The sequence below is a fragment of the Pygocentrus nattereri genome, chromosome 19, assembly GCF_015220715.1.
Source record: "Pygocentrus nattereri isolate fPygNat1 chromosome 19, fPygNat1.pri, whole genome shotgun sequence".
NCBI lineage: Eukaryota > Metazoa > Chordata > Actinopteri > Characiformes > Serrasalmidae > Pygocentrus > Pygocentrus nattereri.
This window is the reverse complement of record NC_051229.1, coordinates 1,452,489-1,475,606: the sequence shown is the minus strand read 5'-3', so window position 1 is coordinate 1,475,606 and position 23,118 is coordinate 1,452,489. Positions and strand designations below refer to the sequence as shown.

The 23,118-nt window shown below is 44.4% G+C and overlaps 1 protein-coding gene across 4 annotated transcripts in view; it reads left to right on the top strand.

Annotated features, from left to right (window-relative positions):
* Nucleotides 1-22,299, top strand: part of vav3b (vav 3 guanine nucleotide exchange factor b) — a 103,739-nt gene extending 81,440 nt beyond the window's left edge. For 2 of the 4 annotated variants that reach the window (XM_037531085.1, XM_037531084.1), the window contains exons 21-28: nt 90-155; nt 1,880-1,914; nt 2,901-3,017; nt 9,053-9,140; nt 9,962-10,085; nt 18,915-18,995; nt 21,437-21,585; nt 21,761-22,299. In XM_037531085.1, coding sequence (XP_037386982.1) covers nt 90-155; nt 1,880-1,914; nt 2,901-3,017; nt 9,053-9,140; nt 9,962-10,085; nt 18,915-18,995; nt 21,437-21,585; nt 21,761-21,802 — 702 coding nt within the window. In that variant the 3' untranslated portion in view covers nt 21,803-22,299. Of the gene's footprint in view, nt 1-89; nt 156-1,879; nt 1,915-2,900; nt 3,018-9,052; nt 9,141-9,943; nt 10,086-18,914; nt 18,996-21,436; nt 21,586-21,760 lie in introns of all 4 variants that reach the window. The other 2 variants (XM_017687016.2, XM_017687014.2) reach the window with 2 other exon arrangements.
* Nucleotides 22,300-23,118: the final 819 nt, after the last annotated feature.

Here is a 23,118-nt window from a genome sequence, read left to right as displayed (position 1 = left end):
GGTTTTGGTGGGGTTGGTGGGGTAGGGGGGGGCGATGGGGTGGGCTTCAAGGCAGATACAATGCAATTAACACTCCTGTGCCGTGCCAGGGCAAAATCCCGACGACGAGAGAGGTTGGCTTCTTTCCCAGCGACGCAGTCAGGCCCTGCCCGTGTGTAAGTACACATGCATATTCAGTAGTTTGGGCTTTTTTTTACAGGCAGGCTAATCGCTAACTGATAAGCTCCAGGCTAATCACATGCTAATAGAGGCCTGATAAGAGCGGCGCTCTCGCTGAGACTGTGAAAGCACAAAGCTTTCAGAGATCTGATCTGCCGTTCGGGTTAAAATCAGCACCCGCATCCCTGTTTTGCCGATTTAAAACAAACGTATATCTGTATAATCTCTATTATGAGCGCCTTTGTTGCTGCTGATGTACGATAGTTTGACGTTTTGATGGTAGCGTAGGGTTGCTAACCCGAGCACCGGCCTCAGTATAATCACTATAATGCAATTTTTTTAAATTCAGTATTTCTGTGTTGTCACAAAGAACCAAACCCATTTACATACAGTTTATCAGCCCATTTCGCCTACAGCAGTTTAGCCCCGCCCATTCACACTGAAGTTATATAGCGTTTCAGCTTTGAGAGTCTGAGGCACGGATTTTTGACCCCGTTTTGACGGCAAATTGATGGACCAATAGGAAAGCCTGAACTGGTCCAATCAGAAAGCGAGTTTGACTTATCCAATCACAACCCTGAGTGGTTGCTGTCAGTCGGTAAGCAGTTGGTACCGTCCTCTAATGGGGCAGATGGACGTATCGGTATCTGATTCTAAGCAGCATGTGTACATGTTGGGTAACAGTCCGGTTCTGCAGTGAGGGCCACTTTAATTTGACTCTTATTCCACCCGGGCGGCTGAGCTCGGGAGTCGCTTCCCACTTTCACCTCATTGTCGTCCTCCTCCCGCCGTCACTCGCGTCCCTCAGCGGTGTTCAGGATTCGCGCACCGTCGCCGACTCACTCGCGGTTCTCCTCTCATCCATCGCTTTGTGTTCTGCTACCCAACATGTACACATGCTGCTAGAATCAGATACCGATACATCCATCTGCCCTCGGTCGACGCTCCATTACTGGACGGTACCAACTGCTTAGCGAAGCTTTGACTGACAGCAACCAGTCAGGGTTGTGATTGGATAAGTCAACCTCGCTTTCTGATTGGACCAGTTCAGGCTTTTCTACAGGTCCATCAATTTACCGTCGAAACAGAGTGAAAAATGGAAACGGAGACGTGTTCACGGGTTTGTACCGTCACGCTGAACAACTCCCGCTGTCACACCTGGAACCTCAAACTGTCCACGTGACTTCATGGTCGGGCACAGTGTAGATCAGATTCACACATTCACAACATCTCATTTACGATCTTCTCTTTTTTACACCATCAAAAATCCGTTCTGTATACTCACAATGTTTCTACGCATTAGTGAGTTTGATTACGTGTGTTTAGCTGCTCAAGCACTGCTGCAAATCTCAGTACAAACCTCGTTTTACAAGCTCAAAATCTTTTTGACCCTTTTTTGACTCCAATGAATCTCTGTCTGCTGTATCTGTAACACACGACTGAAAACCCATGACTGTGGTTGGATAGTGTAGTGGGTAAGACCTCTGCTTTGTAGGCTGGGGTTCAATTCCCCACCTGGGCCGGCACCCTACACTATACCAATAAGAGTCCTTTGGCAAGACTCCTAACACCTGCCTGTTTTAGTAAATATGAGATACATTTATTTTATAAAATTACTGCCTTTTTTTGCACTCCTTTAACTTTTCCTTTAAGATTAACACTGTGCACTGAGTTGTAAGCTGGCTACACATTTAAACTCCTGATTTTTGCCGTCCTTCAGGTCCCCAGACCGGTTGACTACTCTTCACAGCTGTGGTGAGGGCTTCACATTCGCCACTCAAACACTAGACCATGATTAATCATCATTAACAGTAATGAAGCTCCAGCGATGCTCCACTTTCTGCCTGAACGGGCCGCGATTGTGTCGACTCACTAGAGATGAAGAAAAATCAACTGGCTGTCATTTTTTAATAAAATGAGCCGTGAGCCATTGCATCATGGAATCACCTCTTTAAGTGAATTATTAATAGAATTTATTCAATAAAATTTACATTTAACTCCCTGCTAAACACAACACTAGAGGTAATTAGGTCATATGAGGAATAGTTTATGAGACTTTATTATTTTCTAGCTGAAAATAGTCAGCAGAGCTTTGGAAACATTGGCTCAGCGCCATCTACTGGACAGAAACAGAACTTCCTTAATAAGCGATGGCTTTTTAAAAAATGCATAATTAAGTTAAAACATGTAAGCAGAGGGATTCAGAGGGTTTGGTGTGAAACGGTTCAGATGTCTTTACAGTGGTGGTGATGGGAACCAGGCGTCGCCATGACGACAACACAGATATAGACACTTTATTTACCATCCAGAACCACCAGAGAACCTACACGAGTCTTCTGAGCTTATATGGAATGCTGATGATGGAAAACAGTGGAAAATCTGGAATAATGAGTTTTCTTTGGGGACTATTTTGCCGCACAGCGCCCTGCATGTCTCCCTCCACCATGAATGGAGTTGAAGTTCTCTAAACTCTCATAAAACAGCGTCTCAGTCATCAGGCAGTGAATTCAGAACCAGTTCATGTAGGAACTTTCTGTAGGAGCTTTTAGAGGGACGTCTGGTTCCTATCACCACCACTGTGAACGGCTCTGACTCGGTCAGTTTATCTAGAACAGAGCGTTTCACACCAAACCGCTCTGAACCGCTTGGTTTACATCTTCAACAGTTAATTATGCAGACATGCTGAAGAATCTGGACAATGTGTATGAACTGAATGTGTCTGTATTTAAATGCGTGTGCAGGTTTGCAGGGCTGATGGAGCGTCACCACGCGGAGGCGGCGCTAATGGAGAGAGAGAACAGCACCTACCTGATCAGACATCGCAGCCGAGAGTGCAGCGAATACGCCATCAGCATCAAGTACGACCAGTCTGCAGTGCAGCTCACTGAGCGCTGAAGTCTGGATTTATTATCATCATTATACTCTTCCCATGTTATGGAAAACAGTGTTGAGTTTGAGGTGGTATGTAAACATTGTTAAAGTTCCATTCACTCCTCTTTTGATATAATCCATACATGGAACCTAAACAGAATGTTTTCCCCACCCATTCAGCCTACAGCAGTTTAGCCCCACCCCTTCAGCCTACAGCTGTTTAGCCCCACCCCTTCAGCCTACAGCAGTTTAGCCCCACCCCTTCAGCCTACAGCAGTTTAACTCCATCATTCAGCCTACAGCAGTTTAACTCCACCATTCAGCCTACAGCAGTTTAGCCCCACCCATTCAGCCTACGGCAGTTTAGCCCCACCCATTCAGCCTACAGCAGTTTAGCTCCATCATTCAGCTACAGCAGTTTAGCCCCACCCCTTCAGCCTACAGCAGTTTAGCTCCATCATTCAGCTACAGCAGTTTAGCCCCACCCCTTCAGCCTACAGCAGTTTAGCCCCACCCCTTCAGCCTACAGCAGTTTAACTCCACCATTCAGCCTACAGCAGTTTAGCCCCACCCATTCAGTCTACGACAGTTTAGCCCCACCCATTCAGCCTACGGCAGTTTAGCCCCACCCCATTCAGCCTACAGCAGTTTAGCCCCACCATTCAGTCTACAGCAGTTTAGCCCCGCCCATTCAGCCTACAGCAGTTTAGCCCCACCCATTCAGCCTACAGCAGTTTAGCCCCGCCCATCCTAGCTGAAGTTATAAGGAGTGTTTCAGCTCGGACTGCTTTCAGAATGAGTTCCGTTCTGTGTGACGGCTTCAGTTTGTGCCTTTTCTGTTTGTTTCCATGTCAAAAAGTGAGCAAAGCACGAGAAAAACACGTCCAGGATGTCGTTTCTTTCCTTAAAACAGTAGCTGCATTGTCAGCTAGTCAGAAATAATTGAGCACGATCTCATTACTGCTGGTGATCACTGAAACTCTGAATGCAGTTTGGACGTGGTGTTACAGCGCACTGTAAAGCTCAGAGCGAGGGAATGCATTATGCATTGCTCTGTTTGCTCACAGCCGAGTGTGAAGCGTGTTAGGCTTAATGGAGTGTGCACCCACGCTGTGTAAGTTACACTCCTTATTCCCTGACGCTCTGAATGAGCTGCACCCTTTACTCTCTGATCGGTAGCGCGGTACACGCCCTCCGCCCTCCTGCAGTGCGCTGTGGTGAAGATGCGGAAAGCTGTAGACGGTCAGAAGCTCTGCATTTGGCCTGGCTGACCTCGGCCGTGACCTTTATACCTTTCGTCCTGTTTTTTGCCTTGTTTTTTATGGTGGAATGTATGGACCATAACATTTACAACATATGGATACTCTGGCCTCCTACAGATACTATGGGGACACATAGGCTGTGTTCAAAATAGCATGCTGTGCACTCCATACTGCACGCTACTCTTCATCATTAGTGGACAGCACAGTGTCCAGTAAACGACACAAGCAGTGTACCATATGACCAGAATGGGGCGCAAGTAGATGCAAACATAAGGGACTGAGTCTATCAGGCCATCGAAATCCTGCATAAAATGACATCTTAGGGAGTGAAAACATCTTAAATATAGTCCGTATATTTGATATCTCTCATTATGAGATTGATGAAGGCACATCACATGATTATTTAGCCTATTTCTAGACATTTTCTGCTTGTTTTAAGTCATTTTATCCAGTAAAAGTGCCTAACTCCATCGGCAAATCATTTTACTTGGTTTGATAAATAATGCAGATAATTCTGCTTATTTAAAGAAGTCATGCAAACCAGTTAAATGATCTGCCAATGGAATTAAACACTCATCACATAAAATTACTCAAAACAAATAAGAAAAAAAGTCTGGAAATAAGTTAAAAGGTCTTGTAGTATTCTCACAACAATCTCCCAATGAGAAATATCAGATATATTGATTAGATTTAAGATTTTTTCACTTGCTAAGAGATCACTTCCTCAGCCCTCCAATCACTGGGAATTCCCACTACTCTCCGGATTACCAGCTCTGGCATCAGCACAGACTCTTTAGAGCTCTCTTTACAGTGGTGGTGATGGGAACCAGGCGTCGCCATGACTACAGCACAGATATAGACACTTTATTTACCATCCAGAACAACCAGAGAACCTACACGAGTCTTCTGAGCTTATATGGAATGTTGATGATGGAAAACAGTGGAAAATCTGAAAATTTCATTTCAGTTTGTAATATGAGCTACACTGTTAGAAGTGAAGGTTCTGTTCAGGTACATTTTCATTCATCAGGGTACAAACAGTGTAAATGTTCCCTCAGAGGTTCTACATTGGTTCTAAGGTCTGATTGTGGAGCTTAAATCAGGTTCTCCAGGTGAAAAGTTGGTATTTGTTCCTTTTCATAACCGGATGTTTTAAAACAGAGCAGTAGAGTAAAAGCCTGGAGGCGAGGCGAGGCGGGGTGTGTGGAGTCAGTCCAGCTTAGAACAGATCATTTCAGTGGATTATGGTTCAGTTATGTTCCGTGACTAAAGGCACTGAGATGGAGCCCTGAGGTTCTTCAATACTTCGCGTCTGCACTATACTAAATATTCCTAGTCATATGACTTACGACACAGGTGTAACATATTAAAACTCAGGTGAGTGAGAGCGCTGATAGGAGCGCGAGGCAGGTTCATTAGTCACATGATCTCCTGTAGACCTCTGGGAATTGGACTCCGAATCTGACTCTGGTTTGTCGGAGCAGTCACATGATTGCCCCGAGTGTGCTGGGATATGGAGTTCTGAAGGGAATCCGAGGGAAGCGTGACGATATCAGATGATGAAATAGAATAAACAGGCAAAGATCCAATACCGGAAAACACAGTCCAACTGGGAGAGGCAAAACACGGAGTCGAAAAACAAGCAAAGGTCAAAACAGGAGAAAATCATACAGACAGGGAACGCTTTGCAATGCTAGAGGACAAGTCAACACTTGGCAAAGGACTGAACTTTAGGATCGCCGGTTTGATCCCCAGCGCCGACAGTCCATGACTGAGGTGTCCTTGAGCAAGACACCTAACCCCCAACTGATAGGGCTGCCCACTGCTCCGGGCAAGTGTGTTCACTACCCCCTAGTGTGTGTGCTCACTAGTGTGTATGTGGTTTCACTTCATGGATGGGTTAAAAGCAGAGGTGGAATTTCCCCGTTTGTGGGATTAAAAAGTGTCACTTAAAACATTCAGTAATCAGGAGACTGAGAGCGAGGGTAAGACACGTGACTCTGGTTAGGAGTCAAGTGAGAGTCAGTAGCATTCTGGGAAATGGAGTCCTGTTTGGCTTGGGAGCCAGAGGGAAGCGTGACACATAGTCCAGAGTCCAGACCTCAACACCACTGAATGAGTTGGATCACTTCAGGAAATCCTCAACCAGCTTCTCAGACTGAGCTTTGGAGGCGTGTCTGCAGGTTCTCTGAGGAGCTGGAAGCGAGGCTCCTGAGAAGAACGGAAGCTGGAATGAAGGTGAAGAGGGGCTCACTGACCCTCACAGCTGAGAGTAGAGGCTTCTGTGTGATTTTCCGTTAAATATGTTTCCTGAAAAATGAATAACTTCTACTTAACGGCTGCTTTTGTCTCTGATGTCTGCACTGAAGCTTCTAAAGAAACTGCAGACTTTTGAAACTTTTAATGGGTATGTATGTTGCGCTGTTTTGAACGTTGTGAAGAATGAGGACACGTTTCTCGGCGTGAATGAGTTTCATCCCTTCATGCTTTCCGCTGCTTGCACGCTGGTCCTCATCTGCTCTGCCTCGGCTTGCGGGAATAATTGTGTTTGATTGATTTTGGTGAAAAAGTGAAACTCTTTGCCACCAGCTCTGATCCACTCGTCTTTTAGAAAAGCAATAATAAGCGCTATGGGATAAATTGGATAAACAAACAGAAGCAGCAGGTGGCCAAATACATCTGCCATTTTACCTACAACCGGAATAAATGACCTGTTGTTATTTGTTGTTTTGAAGAGGGCAGATGGTCCTGAAGCAGATGGAGATAATGTAGCTTCAAATATTCAGACATTTTTCTACTCTAGGTTTGGTTTAGTTCAAATACTTCAACAGTGGAGGGGTGAGGGAATCGGCGTGGTCTGCACTGTTTGTTTGTAGTGTTATCTGCATTTGCTTGCATGCCGGTATAACAGTAATGACCAAACGAATACCTTAAAAAGACTTTGACCTGGTATACCAGATGAACCAGTATATCGTGCACTGCTGTTGTCAGTAAAGAGCACGGCCCAAAACCGATGCTGAAGACCTAAAACCTTCCACCCCTCAGAGAGCACTGCATTAAAAACGAACATGCTTCTGTAATGAACATCATCACATGCTCCGGAAGACCTAAGAAGCTCATCACTACATCTACAAATGCAAGTTTAGACTTTACTATGCAAGCTAGTTATCAACATCATCCAGAAACACCGCCGACTTCTCTGGGCTTGATCTTTCCTGAAATGGACTGATGCTCAGCGGAAACATATACTGTGGTCTGATGAGTCAAACTTTCAGATTGTTTATGGAAATAATAGAGGTTGTGTTCTCCAGACCAAAGAAGAAATGAACCATCCAGATTGTTACCAACATAATGTCCAGAGTTCTTGTGATCAAAAGTTATAAAAGAGCAGAAAAGTGTTATAAAGTATTAATTACCAGTGCCACGTCACATTTGTCATTTTATGTGATCACTACTGTACAGCAGAGGCATGAACAGAGCATTACTGTCGGAGTCTAAATTTGGCGGTGAATCAGAATAAGAATCACAATCGAAGTATGAATCAGAATTATAATAAGAATCAGAGTCAGAATCAGAAACTCCAAATGCAAGTGTATGTCAACAACATCCAGAAACACTGCCAACTTCTCTGGGCTTGAGCTCGTCTGAAATGGACTGATGCTCAGTGGAAACATACAGTATATTGTGGTCTGATGAGTCAACCTCTCAGATTGTTTGTGGAAATTATGGACGTTGTGTTCTCTGGACCAAAGAAGAAAAGAACTGTCCACATTGTTACCAGAGTAAAGTTCTAAATCCAGCATCTGTCATGGTGTGGGGGGCTATTATTGGGGAACCTGCACCTCTGTGAAAGCACCATTAATGCTTAGGGATACATACGCATTTTAAAGCTTCCCTCTAGATGACGTCTTTTTCAGGGACATCCTTACTTTCAGCAAGATAATCAAGTTAATTAGTTGAAACATTACCTATCTTGTCTTTGTACTGATTTCAATTGAATGTACAGTGCAGTGTGAAAGTCTCAGGCACCCAAGACACGCTTTCAAAATCTGTTTATTTGTGTTTATTTGCTGAGGAAAGTGTTAATATTTGAAAAAAACTAAATGTATTATTTTAAGAATATTAATAATGAATATATATTAATAGTGATGTTCTGGATGTGAGTGTGTTTGTTTACCCATCTCCAAGCCTCTCCTCCTCGAGGAAGTCCAGTATTATACGTAGTTAAAAAGCAGCTCCTGGTTTGACCAATCAGTGCTCAGTAAATTGAGCTCATGATGTAATTGATGATATTAACGAGTCTCTGGACCCGAGAAATTCTTGTTACTGTTTATTGTTTTTATGTTCATCTGAATTATGAATACGACTTTATTCTAATGTATATTGTGATAAACTCACTGCTGAGGGAAACTGTTCAAACATTCGCTTAGACACCTAAAACTTTCCCACAGTGCTGTAGGTAAAAAAAAAAGTGTAAATCATTGCTGTTTGATTTTACATGCATTTTTCCTACTGTGCCACCCTTTCTGGAATTGGGTTTGTATAACAATGGTTCTCTAAGGTACCATCCATTGAAAAGGAGCCAAAAGTGGCTAATCTCTGGTAAACATATTCTTTGCATATCAAAATAAATGCATCGATCATGTTAGTTAAGCAGCAGCGTAGATTATAAGCCTTTTTTGGGCCCTGAGTTATTGGCGGAGGACACAGTCCACTGTAGTGACTCAGAGCAGGTGAGCTAACCGTCTTCTCCTCTCCAGGTACAACAATGAAGTGAAGCACATTAAGATCCTGACCAGAGACGGCTGTTTCTACATCGCGGAGAGCAGGACCTTTAAGACTGTACAGGTGAGAGACTTTGGTTTATGCTGCATCATTATTCCTACAGCGCGTACATCTTTATTCGCTGATACTTTAGGGCAGGTTTTGTGATCAAAGGTTACAAGGCTGAAGAAAAGTGTTATAAAGTATTAATTACCAGTGTCACCTTTACCATTTGATGTGATCACCAGTACTGTACTGGAGAGGCATGAACAGAGCATTAGTCAAAATTGAGTCTATATTTGACAGAATAAATCAGAATAAAAATCACAATAGCAATCAGAATCTAAGCGTGAATAAGAGTTATAATAAGAATCACAGTCAGAGTCAGAATCAGAAACTAAGAACGAATCTGAATCCGAGGCAGAACCTGAACTAGAATAAGAATCTAACTATGATTCTGAATCGATCACGGTCCACATCAGAATCACAGTCAGAATCACAGTCACAATCACAGTCACAATCACAATCAGCATCAGATTCAGAGTCACTGAATCATTCAGAATCAGAATCACAGTCAGAATCAAAGACACTGTCATGCTCCGAGTCAGATTCAGAGTCACTTAATTAGTCAGAATCAGAATCGCAGTCAGATTTAGTCATAGAGTCGATGTTAGTCAGAGTTACAGTCAGAATCAGCCTCAGAATCAGAGTCACAGAGTCAGAGTCTGAATCAGCACCAGAATCACAGTAAAAGAGTCACAGTATCAGAGTCTGAATCAGCATCAGAGTCAGAGTAAGAGTCACAGAATCAGAATCAGAGTCACAGAATCAGAGTTTTGTCAGAATAAAATCAAATTGAAATACATTCAGTTTAACGAGTGATTAAGGTGGTGTCTGCCGTTCAGGGTCTGGTGGAGTACTATAAGCACCACTCACTCAGAGAAGGGTTTCGCAGTCTGGACACGACCCTGAAGGTTCCCTACAGAGCTCTGGGCAGAGACTGTATTCACACGGCCAACACCACCACAGGTCAGTGACTCCGTCTGCTTTTAGCAGCCAGGCGTTTCCTGCTGGAGGATCGATCCATTAAAACAATCAATCAGTTTATATGAATCAGTCGCTCCAATATCTGTGTTTTAATAAAGCTAAATGTGCAGTGTGCTCCATAAAGTGGCCAGCAGAGGGAAATACTGATGTGTGCTTTGGCTTAGTGTGAAAACAAACAAACAAACAAGCAAACACACACACACACTCATCCTCATCATCATCGTTCCTCTCCTGTGGACTGATTTAACCTGTTTTATAATAAAGTCAGAACGATGAGCAATGAAACAGGAGAAGAGGGATAAACTTTAATTTCACTGAACAAACAGAGCATGATGATGAGGGGAGAGAGAGAGAGAGAGAGAGAGAGAGAGAGAGACAGAGAGAGAGAGAGAGAGAGGAGAGAAAGAACAAATGGAGATAATATAGAGAGAGGAGTGATATGCCAGAATAAAGAGAGGGGAGAATAGAGACACACATGAGAGACTGACAGAGAAAGACAGATTGAAGAGAGAGAGACTATAAAGAGAGGAGAGAATAGAGACAGACGAGAGACTATCGAGAGGCGTGGGAGACGACAGAATAGAGACAGGAGGAAGAACTGAGAGAAAAGAAATGGAGTGAAGAGAATAGATAGAGAAATGAGAGAGAGACTAACAGATTAAAGTGAAAGAAGAGAGGATATAGAGAGAGACAGACGAGAGAAATGAGAGAATATATGTAGAGAGGAGAGAAGAGAGAGAAGGGAGAATAGAGAGGAGAGAATAGAGACAGGAGAGAAGAGAGAGAAGGGAGAATAGAGAGGAGAGAAGAGAGAGAAGGGAGAATAGAGAGGAGAGAATAGAGAGGAGTGAATAGAGACAGGAGAGAAGAGAGAAGGGAGAATAGAGAGGAGAGGATAGAGACAGGAGAGAATAGAGACAGGAGAGAAGAGAGAGAAGGGAGAATAGAGAGGAGAGAATAGAGACAGGAGAGAAGAGAGAGAAGGGAGAATAGAGAGGAGTGAATAGAGACAGGAGAGAAGAGAGAAGGGAGAATAGAGAGGAGAGGATAGAGACAGGAGAGAAGAGAGAGAAGGGAGAATAGAGAGGAGAGGATAGAGACAGGAGAGAAGAGAGAGAAGGGAGAATAGAGAGGAGAGAATAGAGACAGGAGAGAAGAGAGAGAAGGGAGAATAGAGAGGAGAGGATAGAGACAGGAGAGAAGAGAGAGAAGGGAGAATAGAGAGGAGAGAATAGAGACAGGAGAGAATAGAGAGAAGGGAGAATAGAGACAGGAGAGAAGAGAGAGAAGGGAGAATAGAGACAGGAGAGAATAGAGACAGGAGAGAAGAGAGAGAAGGGAGAATAGAGAGGAGAGAATAGAGACAGGAGAGAATAGAGAGAAGGGAGAATAGAGACAGGAGAGAAGAGAGAAGGGAGAATAGAGACAGGAGAGAATAGAGACAGGAGAGAAGAGAGAGAAGGGAGAATAGAGAGGAGAGAATAGAGACAGGAGAGAAGAGAGAGAAGGGAGAATAGAGAGGAGAGAAGAGAGAAGGGAGAATAGAGAGAAGGGAGAATAGAGAGGAGAGAATAGAGACAGGAGAGAAGGGAGAATAGAGAGGAGAGAATAGAGAGGAGTGAATAGAGACAGGAGAGAAGAGAGAGAAGGGAGAATAGAGAGGAGAGAATAGAGACAGGAGAGAAGAGAGAGAAGGGAGAATAGAGACAGGAGAGAAGGGAGAGAAGGGAGAATAGAGAGGAGAGAATAGAGACAGGAGAGAAGAGAGAGAAGGGAGAATAGAGAGGAGAGAATAGAGACAGGAGAGAAGAGAGAGAAGGGAGAATAGAGAGGAGAGAATAGAGACAGGAGAGAAGAGAGAGAAGGGAGAATAGAGACAGGAGAGAAGGGAGAGAAGGGAGAATAGAGACAGGAGAGAATAGAGACAGGAGAGAATAGAGACAGGAGAGAATAGAGACAGGAGAGAATAGAGAGAAGGGAGAATAGAGACAGGAGAGAATAGAGACAGGAGAGAATAGAGACAGGAGAGAAGAGAGAGAAGGGAGAATAGAGACAGGAGAGAAGAGAGAGAAGGGAGAATAGAGACAGGAGAGAATAGAGACAGGAGAGAAGAGAGAGAAGGGAGAATAGACAGGAGAGAATAGAGACAGGAGAGAATAGAGACAGGAGAGAATAGAGACAGGAGAGAATAGAGACAGGAGAGAAGAGAGAGAAGGGAGAATAGAGAGGAGAGAATAGAGACAGGAGAGAAGAGAGAGAAGGGAGAATAGAGACAGGAGAGAATAGAGACAGGAGAGAAGAGAGAGAAGGGAGAATAGAGACAGGAGAGAATAGAGACAGGAGAGAAGAGAGAAGGGAGAATAGAGAGGAGAGAATAGAGACAGGAGAGAATAGAGACAGGAGAGAATAGAGACAGGAGAGAATAGAGACAGGAGAGAAGAGAGAGAAGGGAGAATAGAGACAGGAGAGAAGAGAGAGAAGGGAGAAGAGAGACAGGAGAGAAGAGAGACAGGAGAGAAGAGAGACAGGAGAGAAGAGAGACAGGAGAGAATAGAGACAGGAGAGAAGAGAGAGAAGGGAGAATAGAGACAGGAGAGAAGAGAGAGAAGGGAGAATAGAGAGGAGAGAATAGAGACAGGAGAGAAGAGAGAGAAGGGAGAATAGAGACAGGAGAGAAGAGAGAGAAGGGAGAATAGAGACAGGAGAGAAGAGAGAGAAGGGAGAATAGAGACAGGAGAGAAGAGAGACAGGAGAGAAGAGAGACAGGAGAGAATAGAGACAGGAGAGAAGAGAGAGAAGGGAGAATAGAGACAGGAGAGAAGAGAGAGAAGGGAGAATAGAGACAGGAGAGAATAGAGACAGGAGAGAAGAGAGAGAAGGGAGAATAGAGAGGAGAGAATAGAGACAGGAGAGAAGAGACAGGAGAGAATAGAGACAGGAGAGAAGAGACAGGAGAGAATAGAGACAGGAGAGAAGAGAGAGAAGGGAGAATAGAGAGGAGAGAATAGAGACAGGAGAGAAGAGAGAGAAGGGAGAATAGAGACAGGAGAGAATAGAGACAGGAGAGAATAGAGACAGGAGAGAAGAGAGAGAAGGGAGAATAGAGACAGGAGAGAATAGAGACAGGAGAGAAGAGAGAAGGGAGAATAGAGAGGAGAGAATAGAGACAGGAGAGAATAGAGACAGGAGAGAAGAGAGAGAAGGGAGAATAGAGACAGGAGAGAAGAGAGAGAAGGGAGAATAGAGACAGGAGAGAAGAGAGACAGGAGAGAAGAGAGACAGGAGAGAAGAGAGACAGGAGAGAAGAGAGACAGGAGAGAATAGAGACAGGAGAGAAGAGAGAGAAGGGAGAATAGAGACAGGAGAGAATAGAGACAGGAGAGAAGAGAGAGAAGGGAGAATAGAGAGGAGAGAAGAGAGAAGGGAGAATAGAGAGAAGGGAGAATAGAGAGAAGGGAGAATAGAGAGAAGGGAGAATAGAGAGGAGAGAATAGAGACAGGAGAGAAGGGAGAATAGAGAGAAGGGAGAATAGAGAGGAGTGAATAGAGACAGGAGAGAAGAGAGACAGGAGAGAAGAGAGACAGGAGAGAAGAGAGACAGGAGAGAAGAGAGACAGGAGAGAATAGAGACAGGAGAGAAGAGAGAGAAGGGAGAATAGAGAGGAGAGAATAGAGACAGGAGAGAAGGGAGAATAGAGAGAAGGGAGAATAGAGAGGAGTGAATAGAGACAGGAGAGAAGAGAGACAGGAGAGAAGAGAGACAGGAGAGAAGAGAGACAGGAGAGAAGAGAGACAGGAGAGAATAGAGACAGGAGAGAAGAGAGAGAAGGGAGAATAGAGACAGGAGAGAAGAGAGAGAAGGGAGAATAGAGACAGGAGAGAAGAGAGAGAAGGGAGAATAGAGAGGAGAGAATAGAGAGACAGACAAGAGACTGTTGAGAGGCATGGGAGGAGAGAATAGAGACAGGAGAGAAGAGAAGAGAGAGGACAGGTGGAAGAGAGAATCGAGAGAGAACAGAGAGCGACATAAGAGAGAGAAAGCAGGAATAAAGGGAGACAGATGAGAAGAATAGACTGAGAAATGGGCGAGAGTGATAGAGAGTGTACAGGTGAGTGAGTGGATGTGAGTTTGGAGATTTCTTTTCGTTGTTTTCTGTTCTTTTGTCCCTCTTCTCTCTCCATCCTCTGTAACGCGGAGCTACATTAAAGCCATCACTCTAAGCTCCAGCCCCCACAACAGATCAACACCCCACCCCCCCCAAAGCCCGGCTTTCCGGTGGCTCACAGGCCTCCAAGCTCACAAACAGACAGACAGACAGACCCGTGGCTCTGCAGACACTGCGGTCGGTAAACATGTTCAGACACAAAGGAAAACATCTGCGGCGTGTTTGATAAGCACGGCAGAAACTTCCAGAACAGATTCAGACACACAAAACACAGCCGGCACGTCTGATCCGAACCCTCACGCTGCGCCATACATACCTCCGCACCTTTCCGCGGGAACGCCACCACGTCCACTACCAATTACACACAACGCAGGTGTTTATTTTGCTTCTTTTTTTGTGGCCGACAAGGAAAAAGAATAAATAAATAAAAATAATAAATCGTCAGCAGTGCTGGTTTCCCCTGGTTCCCCCAGAGGAGGGAGCATATTGTGAATCTGACATTTGCTGGTTTGCATGTCTGGACGCTCAGATGTTTTTGTTCTGTGCAGCTGCTGCTCTGACAGGCTCTCACACACACTCCAACACACTCCAACACACTCCAACACACTCCAACACACTCTAACACACTCCCACAGTCAGATCTGTCAGCTCACCAGCACAAAGGTGCATTAGACTGTAAAGAAAGTTATCCAACAACAGCATCACTGTCATAAAAGTTCACGTCCAGCAGAGAAATGCGCTCAAGTTAAAGGAGAATTCCAGCCTATTTAAAAAAAATCAGCAGAATTTAATGGATGAGATGTGAACAAAGTCGTTCAGCGTGATTTGGTGTGAAATGCTTTACTGTCCAAAACCACCAGTGAACCTACAGGTGTCTAATTTAATACTGCAGTCACTACTGTGAGTTCAAGTATAAGGATAGTAAAATACAGCCAGGGATGAATTGGTGATTTGATCTAAATGCTGCTCTTGTTAATGTACAGAAATAGAATGTAAATTTACAAAAGCAAATGTTTTTGTGCACTATATTTCCAAAAGTATTCGGTCGTCTGGCTTCACACGCATATGAACTTGAGCAACATCCCATTCTTAATCCATAGGGTTTAATATGATGTCGGCTCGCCCTTTGCAGCTATAACAGCTTCAGCTCTTCTGGGAAGGCTTTCCACAAGGGTTAGGAGTGTTTATGGGAATTTCTGACCGTTCTTCCAGAAGCACATTTGTGAGGTCAGACACTGATGTTGGACGAGAAGGCCTGGCTCACAGTCTCCGCTCTAATTCATCCCAAAGGTGTTCTATGGGGTTGAGGTCAGGACTCCGTGCAGGCCAGTCAAGTTCTTCCACACCAAACTGGCTCATCCACGTCTTTCTGGACCTGCTTTGTGCACTGGTGGGCAGTCATGTTGGAACAGGAAGGGGCCGTCCCTGCATTACTGCTGCCGCCTGTCCCAGCCTGCGCCCGATCTCGCAATCCCTCTTCCCATCACTCGCCAACAAGACCCCAAGATACTTAAACTCTTCCTCCTGGGGCAGGTCCTTTCCCCTTACCTGGAGTGGGCATGCCATCCTTTTCCGGGCTAAGACCATGGACTCAGACTTGGAGGTGCTGATCCACATACCAACCGCTTCACACTCAGCTGCAAACCGATCCATGTGATCCAGCCAAAAGAACAACATCGTCTGCAAATAGCAGAGACGCCACCCTCTGGCCTCCACACATAATGCACCTCCTAACCCCGGCTACTCCCTGACACTCTGTCCATGAATATTATGAACAAGAGTGGAGAAAGGGTCCAACTTAATGCCGAGTATACGGACACAGCTCTCACTCCAGGAGTACAGAGATCGAATGGCCCAGAGTATCAGCCCCGGCACCCCATACGCCCGGAGGACCTCCTACAAGATATTTTGGGGAACGCGGTCACACAGCCTCTGGTCCCCTTTTTTAAAAATGGGGACCACCACCCTGGTCTGCCAGTCCAAGGGTACTGTTCCTGAGGTCCATGCGATATTACAGAGGCGTGTCAGCCAGGACAGCCCCACAATATCCAGAGACTTAAGCATCTTTGGACAAATCTCATCCACCCCCGGTGCCTTTCCACTGAAAAGCTTGCCAGCTACCTCAGTGACCTCCACCAGGGAAATGGAGCTTCACACGCCAGAGGCCGCCGGCCCTGACTCCCGTGAGGGAGGCTTGTCTCCTGGATTAAGGAGTTCTTCAAAGTGCTCCTTCCACCGACTGACAATATCCTCACTTGAAGTCAAAGTTTTTCCATCCCTGCCGAATACAGCTTGGGTGCAGCTGCCCCGACCACTCCTGAGTGATATACGCATATATCAATGAAACATTATTGTTTCTTATTGCATTATACAACTGTCTGTTTCCAAAAAAGTTGGGACACTGTGTAAAATGTAAATAAAATGCAGGTGGTTGACTAGCAGCAGGCCAGTAACATGACTGGGTATAAAGAGCATCTCAGAGAGGTGGAGTCTTTCAGAAGTAAAGATGAGGAGGAGTTCACCACTCTCTGAAAGACTGCACCATCAAATAGAGCAAGAATTGAAGAATAAACTTTCTCAACGTAAAACAGCAAAGAAATTGGGGAATTAATCACCTACAGTACATAATATCATTAAAAGGTTTAGACAATCCAGGGAAATCTTTGTACGCAAGGCTAAAGACCAGTATCTGCTGGCCGTGATCTTTGGGCCCTCAGGCAGCGCTGCATTAAAAACAGACATGATCCTGTAGTGGAAATCACTGCATGGGCTCAGAAACACTTCTGAAAACCACTGACTGTGAACACAGTTCATCACTGCATCCACAAACGCTGTTAAACTCTAAAACACAAAGAAGAACCCAAATATAAACAGGATCCAGAAATGCTGCCACCTTCTCAAGAACACTGAAAACAAGGGACTACAGCTTTACTCGGTTTCCTCAGAGCTCTTTATAAATGAAGCTTCGAAACCCCAAAATTAGACCAAACACTGAATATGAACCTAAACCTGTGGAATTGAGCTGAACTCCTCAGCTTTCCTGCCTGACGTCCAGCACACAGTAGCTGCCAAATCAGCTTCTCATTAGGAGAGTCAGGGAAAGATGATCTGATCGGTTAAAGTCGCAGAAGCTTTTGTGATCGTTTGGGCTGTAAAATGCAAAAGTTTGTGAATCCCTGATGCAGAGTGGACTGCTTTCTTCTGTTTACTCTGGTTTTGTTGATATACAGTAATAATTCAGCTTCCAGTTTGTGTTCCCAAGACCATGACTGTGGGCTGGTCAGGGTCCAGATTCAAACCCTGTAGTGAATATTTGTTCTCACGTTAAACATCTCACCAAATCCGATTTTTTTTGTTCCTCTGTTCAGATTATCTTTTAATTGTGATCTGTATGCGACGTCAGTCTGAACAGATCAGCTCCTAAACTGAGCTGCATGCGTAAAAGAACGGAGCGCCGTGCTGCTTCATGCAGCTCATCTAGAGGTAAACAATCACAGCCGCCAATGAACGTCAGTCGGTCCTGAAGGATCAGCTTCATCTTCACCAGCATCACAGGAGCCATCATGAAGCTTCACTGACTGACCGCTGGGCTCATCACCCAGAATGTTTTGGAGCCATAAAAAGGGCGCGGTCACTTCTTTGGTTCACGTACTCGGATTCTTTTAACTTCGCTTTCAGACTTTTAACTGTTGTTTGACGCTGCAGCCTCGTTCTCCTGCGGCCTCGTTCTCCTGCGGCCTCGTTCTCCAGCGGCCTCGTTCTCCAGCGGCCTTGTTCTCCAGTGGCCTCATTCTCCTGCGGCCGCGTTCGGACTTTTCTTTTAAATTTCTTCTAATTTTTGTACAGAAACATCAGCCTAAATGTTTGAGTCTCAGCAGCATGAAATGATGACGAATGTGGAGCTGGACTGGTGTAAAAGTTGCATGAATTCCGATCTGGCTGTTCAGAGTTGCACTGCCGCAGATCGGATACGTATCAGACTTCAGTACCACATATGAAAGCCTCTCAAATCAGAACTGAAAATGTCAGATTTAGTGTGTTTATCTGCTCACACAGACACACAGACACAGACACACAGACACACATCTGTGGGCCACTTTTACCTGCTGTGTAAACGAAGCCTACGACTGTCTGCAAATTCACACAAAACCTCGACATTTAAAGTAATCAAAGGGAAAATCTCCCCCATATTAATTTACTGCAGCGGTTTAACGATTTAGTGTTAGTATCAGTAAAGTAGTGATGTTTTAGCGTTTTTGGCTCTGCTAATTTCTGTTATTTTATTTCTTTGATGGGAAAGTATATTATGTATTGCTGTTGTCAGATCAAAACCTCATTTCTCCAAAATGGTAAATTTACAGGAGAAGGAAAAAAGCCACTGTATTATTTATGCAGGTCAATGGAACCAGAGGTTTTTCCAAGTCATTTTGGGCCGTTTCTTTTGGTCCATTTGTCATGGAATTTACAAACACTGTAAAAAACAACAGGCATTTTCAATTTATGTCAAAAACTGAAAAATGACAGCAGCAGTATGCTCCTTTTACATCGTTGAAAACTTTGAGTATTTCCTGTTTCAGATCTCTCCTGCTTTCTGTCTAAAATGGCTTATTTGAAGTTTTTTCTCTCCTCTGCCGCTGCGGTAAAGCTCCAGTGCTCTGTGGCTTTACTGCTCTGTCTCCCAGCAACACCGGCTTTATCCCTCCGTCCACTTCACCTTTCTGGTCAGGTACGGCTAGAGTTAGCATTAGCATTACCATTAGCCTTTCCTCTTCGTGTGCCCGCCAACCTGCCTTCCACCAATTTTTCAGAAATCTGCCATAATTCAGTGTGTGAGGAGTAATCAGAGGGATTCAGAGGGTTTGGTGTGAAACGGTTCAGACGTCTTTACAGTGGTGCTGATGGGAACCAGGCGTCGCCATGACGACAACACAGATATAGACCCTTTATTTACCATTCAGAACCACCAGAGAACCTACACGAGTCTTCTGAGCTTATATGGAATGCTGATGATGGAAAACAGTGGAAAATCTGGAATAATGAGTTTTCTTTGGGGACTATTTTGCCGCACAGCGCCCTGCATGTCTCCCTCCACCATGAATGGAGTTGAAGTTCTCTAAACTCTCATAAAACAGCGTCTCAGTCATCAGGCAGTGAATTCAGATCCAGTTCATGTAGGAACTTTCTGTAGGAGCTTTTAGAGGGACGTCTGGTTCCCATCACCACCACTGTGAACGGTTCTTGGTAAGTTTCTATAGAACAGAGTATTTCTCATCAAGCCACTCAGAATGTTACCATGTTTATTATTGAATTATGTAGATGTTTTGAAAAAGTGGTGGAGTTCCCATTTAAGCGCCACCTCTGTGGTTGTATTTGTCACATTCACTAGAAGAAAAAAATGCATTTTCCCCTCAAAAGTGCAGCTTTTAGTAGAAAGTAAAAGGAAAAAGCCGAATCCGACTGTTTACTCTTACTGTATGGTTGTGTAGGATTTTGTATTTGTGCAGACAGGTTTATTAATATTTGTTCATTCTCTCAGTTCACAGTGCCATAAACCTTTCTCCTTCCCTTTGTTTTCTGTCTGTTTTCTGACTTCATCCATCACTAAAGCCAGAAATAGACTCCCATGCGAGTACGTAAATGCTATTGTTAACATTCCGCCAAAGCACCGCACGCTGCTCACTCTCAGTGTGAGATTATAAAGAGATTATGAATCTCAGAACATGGGGATCCATGCACAGATTAGGGTGCCTGTAAACACTGCCATTCATTCCAACAGCCACTGCAGCGGTTGAAGTTGAGGAATGTGTGCTGCTTTATTTGCTGATAGAACAAAAGGAAACTAATTCGCTGAACTGAACCAAGAAAGAACAGAGTTTTCAGTTTCCCTTCTGCAGCCAGTGCAGAGCCACTGTACCTCCCTTTGCTGCAGCAATACAGGCTGTATTGCATTCTGACTTTTAGAAAGTTTTAAAAATTTTAGAACAAACTTTTACTGTGAGGTTCTAGAAAAAAAACGCTTTTATGCAGCGCAGAGTGTGTGCTTGGATGTACTTCTGTGGGATGCGTTTATGGCTTATCTTGCATGAGGAATCTTTCTGTCAAAACTTGTGTGAGGTATTTTTCTAGTTTAAAGCATGAGGTATCTTTCTAGCCTGAGTTGTGTGAGGTATCTTTCTACCCTGAGTTGTGTGAGGTATCTTTCTACCCTAAGTTGTGTGAGGTATCTTTCTACCCTGAGTTGTGTGAGGTATCTTTCTACCCTGAGTTGCGTGAGGTATATTTCTAGCCTGAGTTGTGTGAGGTATCTTTCTAGCCTAAGTTGCGTGAGGTATCTTTCTAGCCTGAGTTGCGTGAGGTATCTTTCTAGCCTGAGTTGCGTGAGGTATCTTTCTAGCCTGAGTTGCGTGAGGTATCTTTTTAGCCTGAGTTGTGTGAGGTATCTTTCTAGCCTGAGTTGTGTGAGGTATCTTTCTACCCTGAGTTGTGTGAGGTATCTTTCTAGCCTAAGTTGTGTGAGGTATCTTTCTAGCCTGAGTTGCGTGAGGTATCTTTCTACTCTAAGTTGCGTGAGGTATCTTTTTAGCCTGAGTTGTGTGAGGTATCTTTCTAGCCTAAGTTGCATGAGGTATATTTCTAGCCTAAGTTGCGTGAGGTATATTTCTAGCCTAAGTTGCGTGAGGTATCTTTCTAGCCTAAGTTGCATGAGGTATCTTTCTAGCCTGAGTTGTGTGAGGTATCTTTCTACCCTGAGTTGCGTGAGGTATCTTTCTAGCCTGAGTTGCGTGAGGTATCTTTCTAGCCTAAGTTGCGTGAGGTATTTTTCTAGCCTAAGTTGCATGAGGTATATTTCTAGCCTGAGTTGCGTGAGGTATCTTTTTAGCCTGAGTTGTGTGAGGTATCTTTCTACCCTGAGTTGTGTGAGGTATCTTTCTAGCCTGAGTTGCGTGAGGTATCTTTCTACTCTAAGTTGCGTGAGGTATTTTTCTACTCTAAGTTGCGTGAGGTATTTTTCTAGCCTAAGTTGCATGAGGTATATTTCTAGCCTAAGTTGCATGAGGTATCTTTCTAGCCTAAGTTGCATGAGGTATATTTCTAGCCTAAGTTGTATGATGTATGTTTTAGCGTAAGGGTCTTTTTTGTCTGTTCTCTTTCTCTTTGTCTGTCCAGTGTTTTGCCCCCGTGTGGTTGGCATTGCGCTGGCGCGGTATGACTTCAGCTCCAGAGACACACGTGAACTCTCTCTGCATGTTGGAGACCTAGTGAAGATTTACACCAAGTGTGCCAATGGCTGGTGGAGAGGAGAGGTCAACAGCAGGGTGAGGAACACCCTGATTACACACCATTCACTCATCTGAGAACTCCAACGCAATGTCAGGGAGAGCAGAGCAAAGGCCGAGTCTGCCTTAGATATTTTGTTACCATAATATTTTATAAAGGAATGTGTTTGAAACAGCTTTACTGCTATTAAGCTTGTTTATGTTTGAATTGCAGGTGGGATGGTTCCCCTCCACTTACGTGGAAGAGGAAGAGTGACCACAAGAGCGAGTGGCCATTACTGCTGCATAAACAATGCGCTGCAGGGATTTTTTACATAACTGTATCAACTTCAGCACAACACACTGAAGGAGGCAGTTCAATTACATTATTTTGTATGGCACTTTCTACAGACATTGACCCAAAGCAGCTTTGCAGAAATGCGGGTTCAGACTGCAAGTGAGCATCACCAAGAGAGACAGTGTCAAGAAACAGCACGAGGAGGAACCTCTGAGGGGAACCAAGACTCGAGCCTCGTTTCAATTCTTTTCTTAACTTGTCTTCACCCACTTTGACTCACCGCTCACTCCTCGGAAGAGGAGGAGGCGACGGTGAGTAGCGGATTATTTAAAGGGAACTCACCCACAGCAGTGAGCTAATCAGCTAGCCATGCAAACTTTGCAATGCAGCAAACGATTTTTAAGAAGTTTGAGCAAAATGTACATAATATGTGAGCAATTGTTTTTCCTGTCTATAAACTTGGAGCAGAACTGAAACCGTGAAATGTCTTTCTTTTTGTTCTTGTGAGCCGTGTGGCCTTTAGCTAACGAACCAAGCTAGCAGTCTACGGCTACTTTCACATTACAAGCCTCAGTGCTCAGATCCGATCTCTCTGACTCGGTGGTTCAGACTCATTTAGGTCAGTGACTCAGATCGGTCATTAATGTGATGAACCGGCTCCTGAACTGACCCTCATGAGCTCCTCCTACTCAGTGACGTCACGTGACTGAATCACTGCATCATCAGCACAAACTAACGAGCAGAACGAGCTTCCCTGAGAAGATCATTAACTCTGATCAGCTCTCAGCTTCATTATTAGAGCCAGACGGAGGAGAAAAAGGTGAGATGAGCTGCTTTTCCACCGTTTACAGGCTTTAACGTCTGTTCGGCGCTGTTGCCATGGTAACACTGAATGACGGCACATGAATTCTGATCTGAGCGTCACATTAAGGTCACATGGCCACGAATTGGATACGCATCCGATCTAGGACCACTTATGAAAGTGGGTCAGGTCGGATTTGATAAGATCAGATTTGTGTCCACACAGCCCTGAAAACACCAGATCTGAGTCACATTAAGGCAAAACATCGGATTTGTGGCACTTCAGCCTGGAAATGTGAACGCAGCCTGAAGTGATGAGGTAGTTTTGGCAGTCTTGTCCAACACATGAAGGAGTTTCTAACCTGAAGTCCAGCCAATCGAATGTTATGGTTTTGAAAAGTTAAGCATTGTAAGGTAGTTTATAGCTTATAAAAAGCTTTGTCCAACCTTATTTTTGGGATTAAATTGGGGAAATGCATCCTGTTGCAATGATT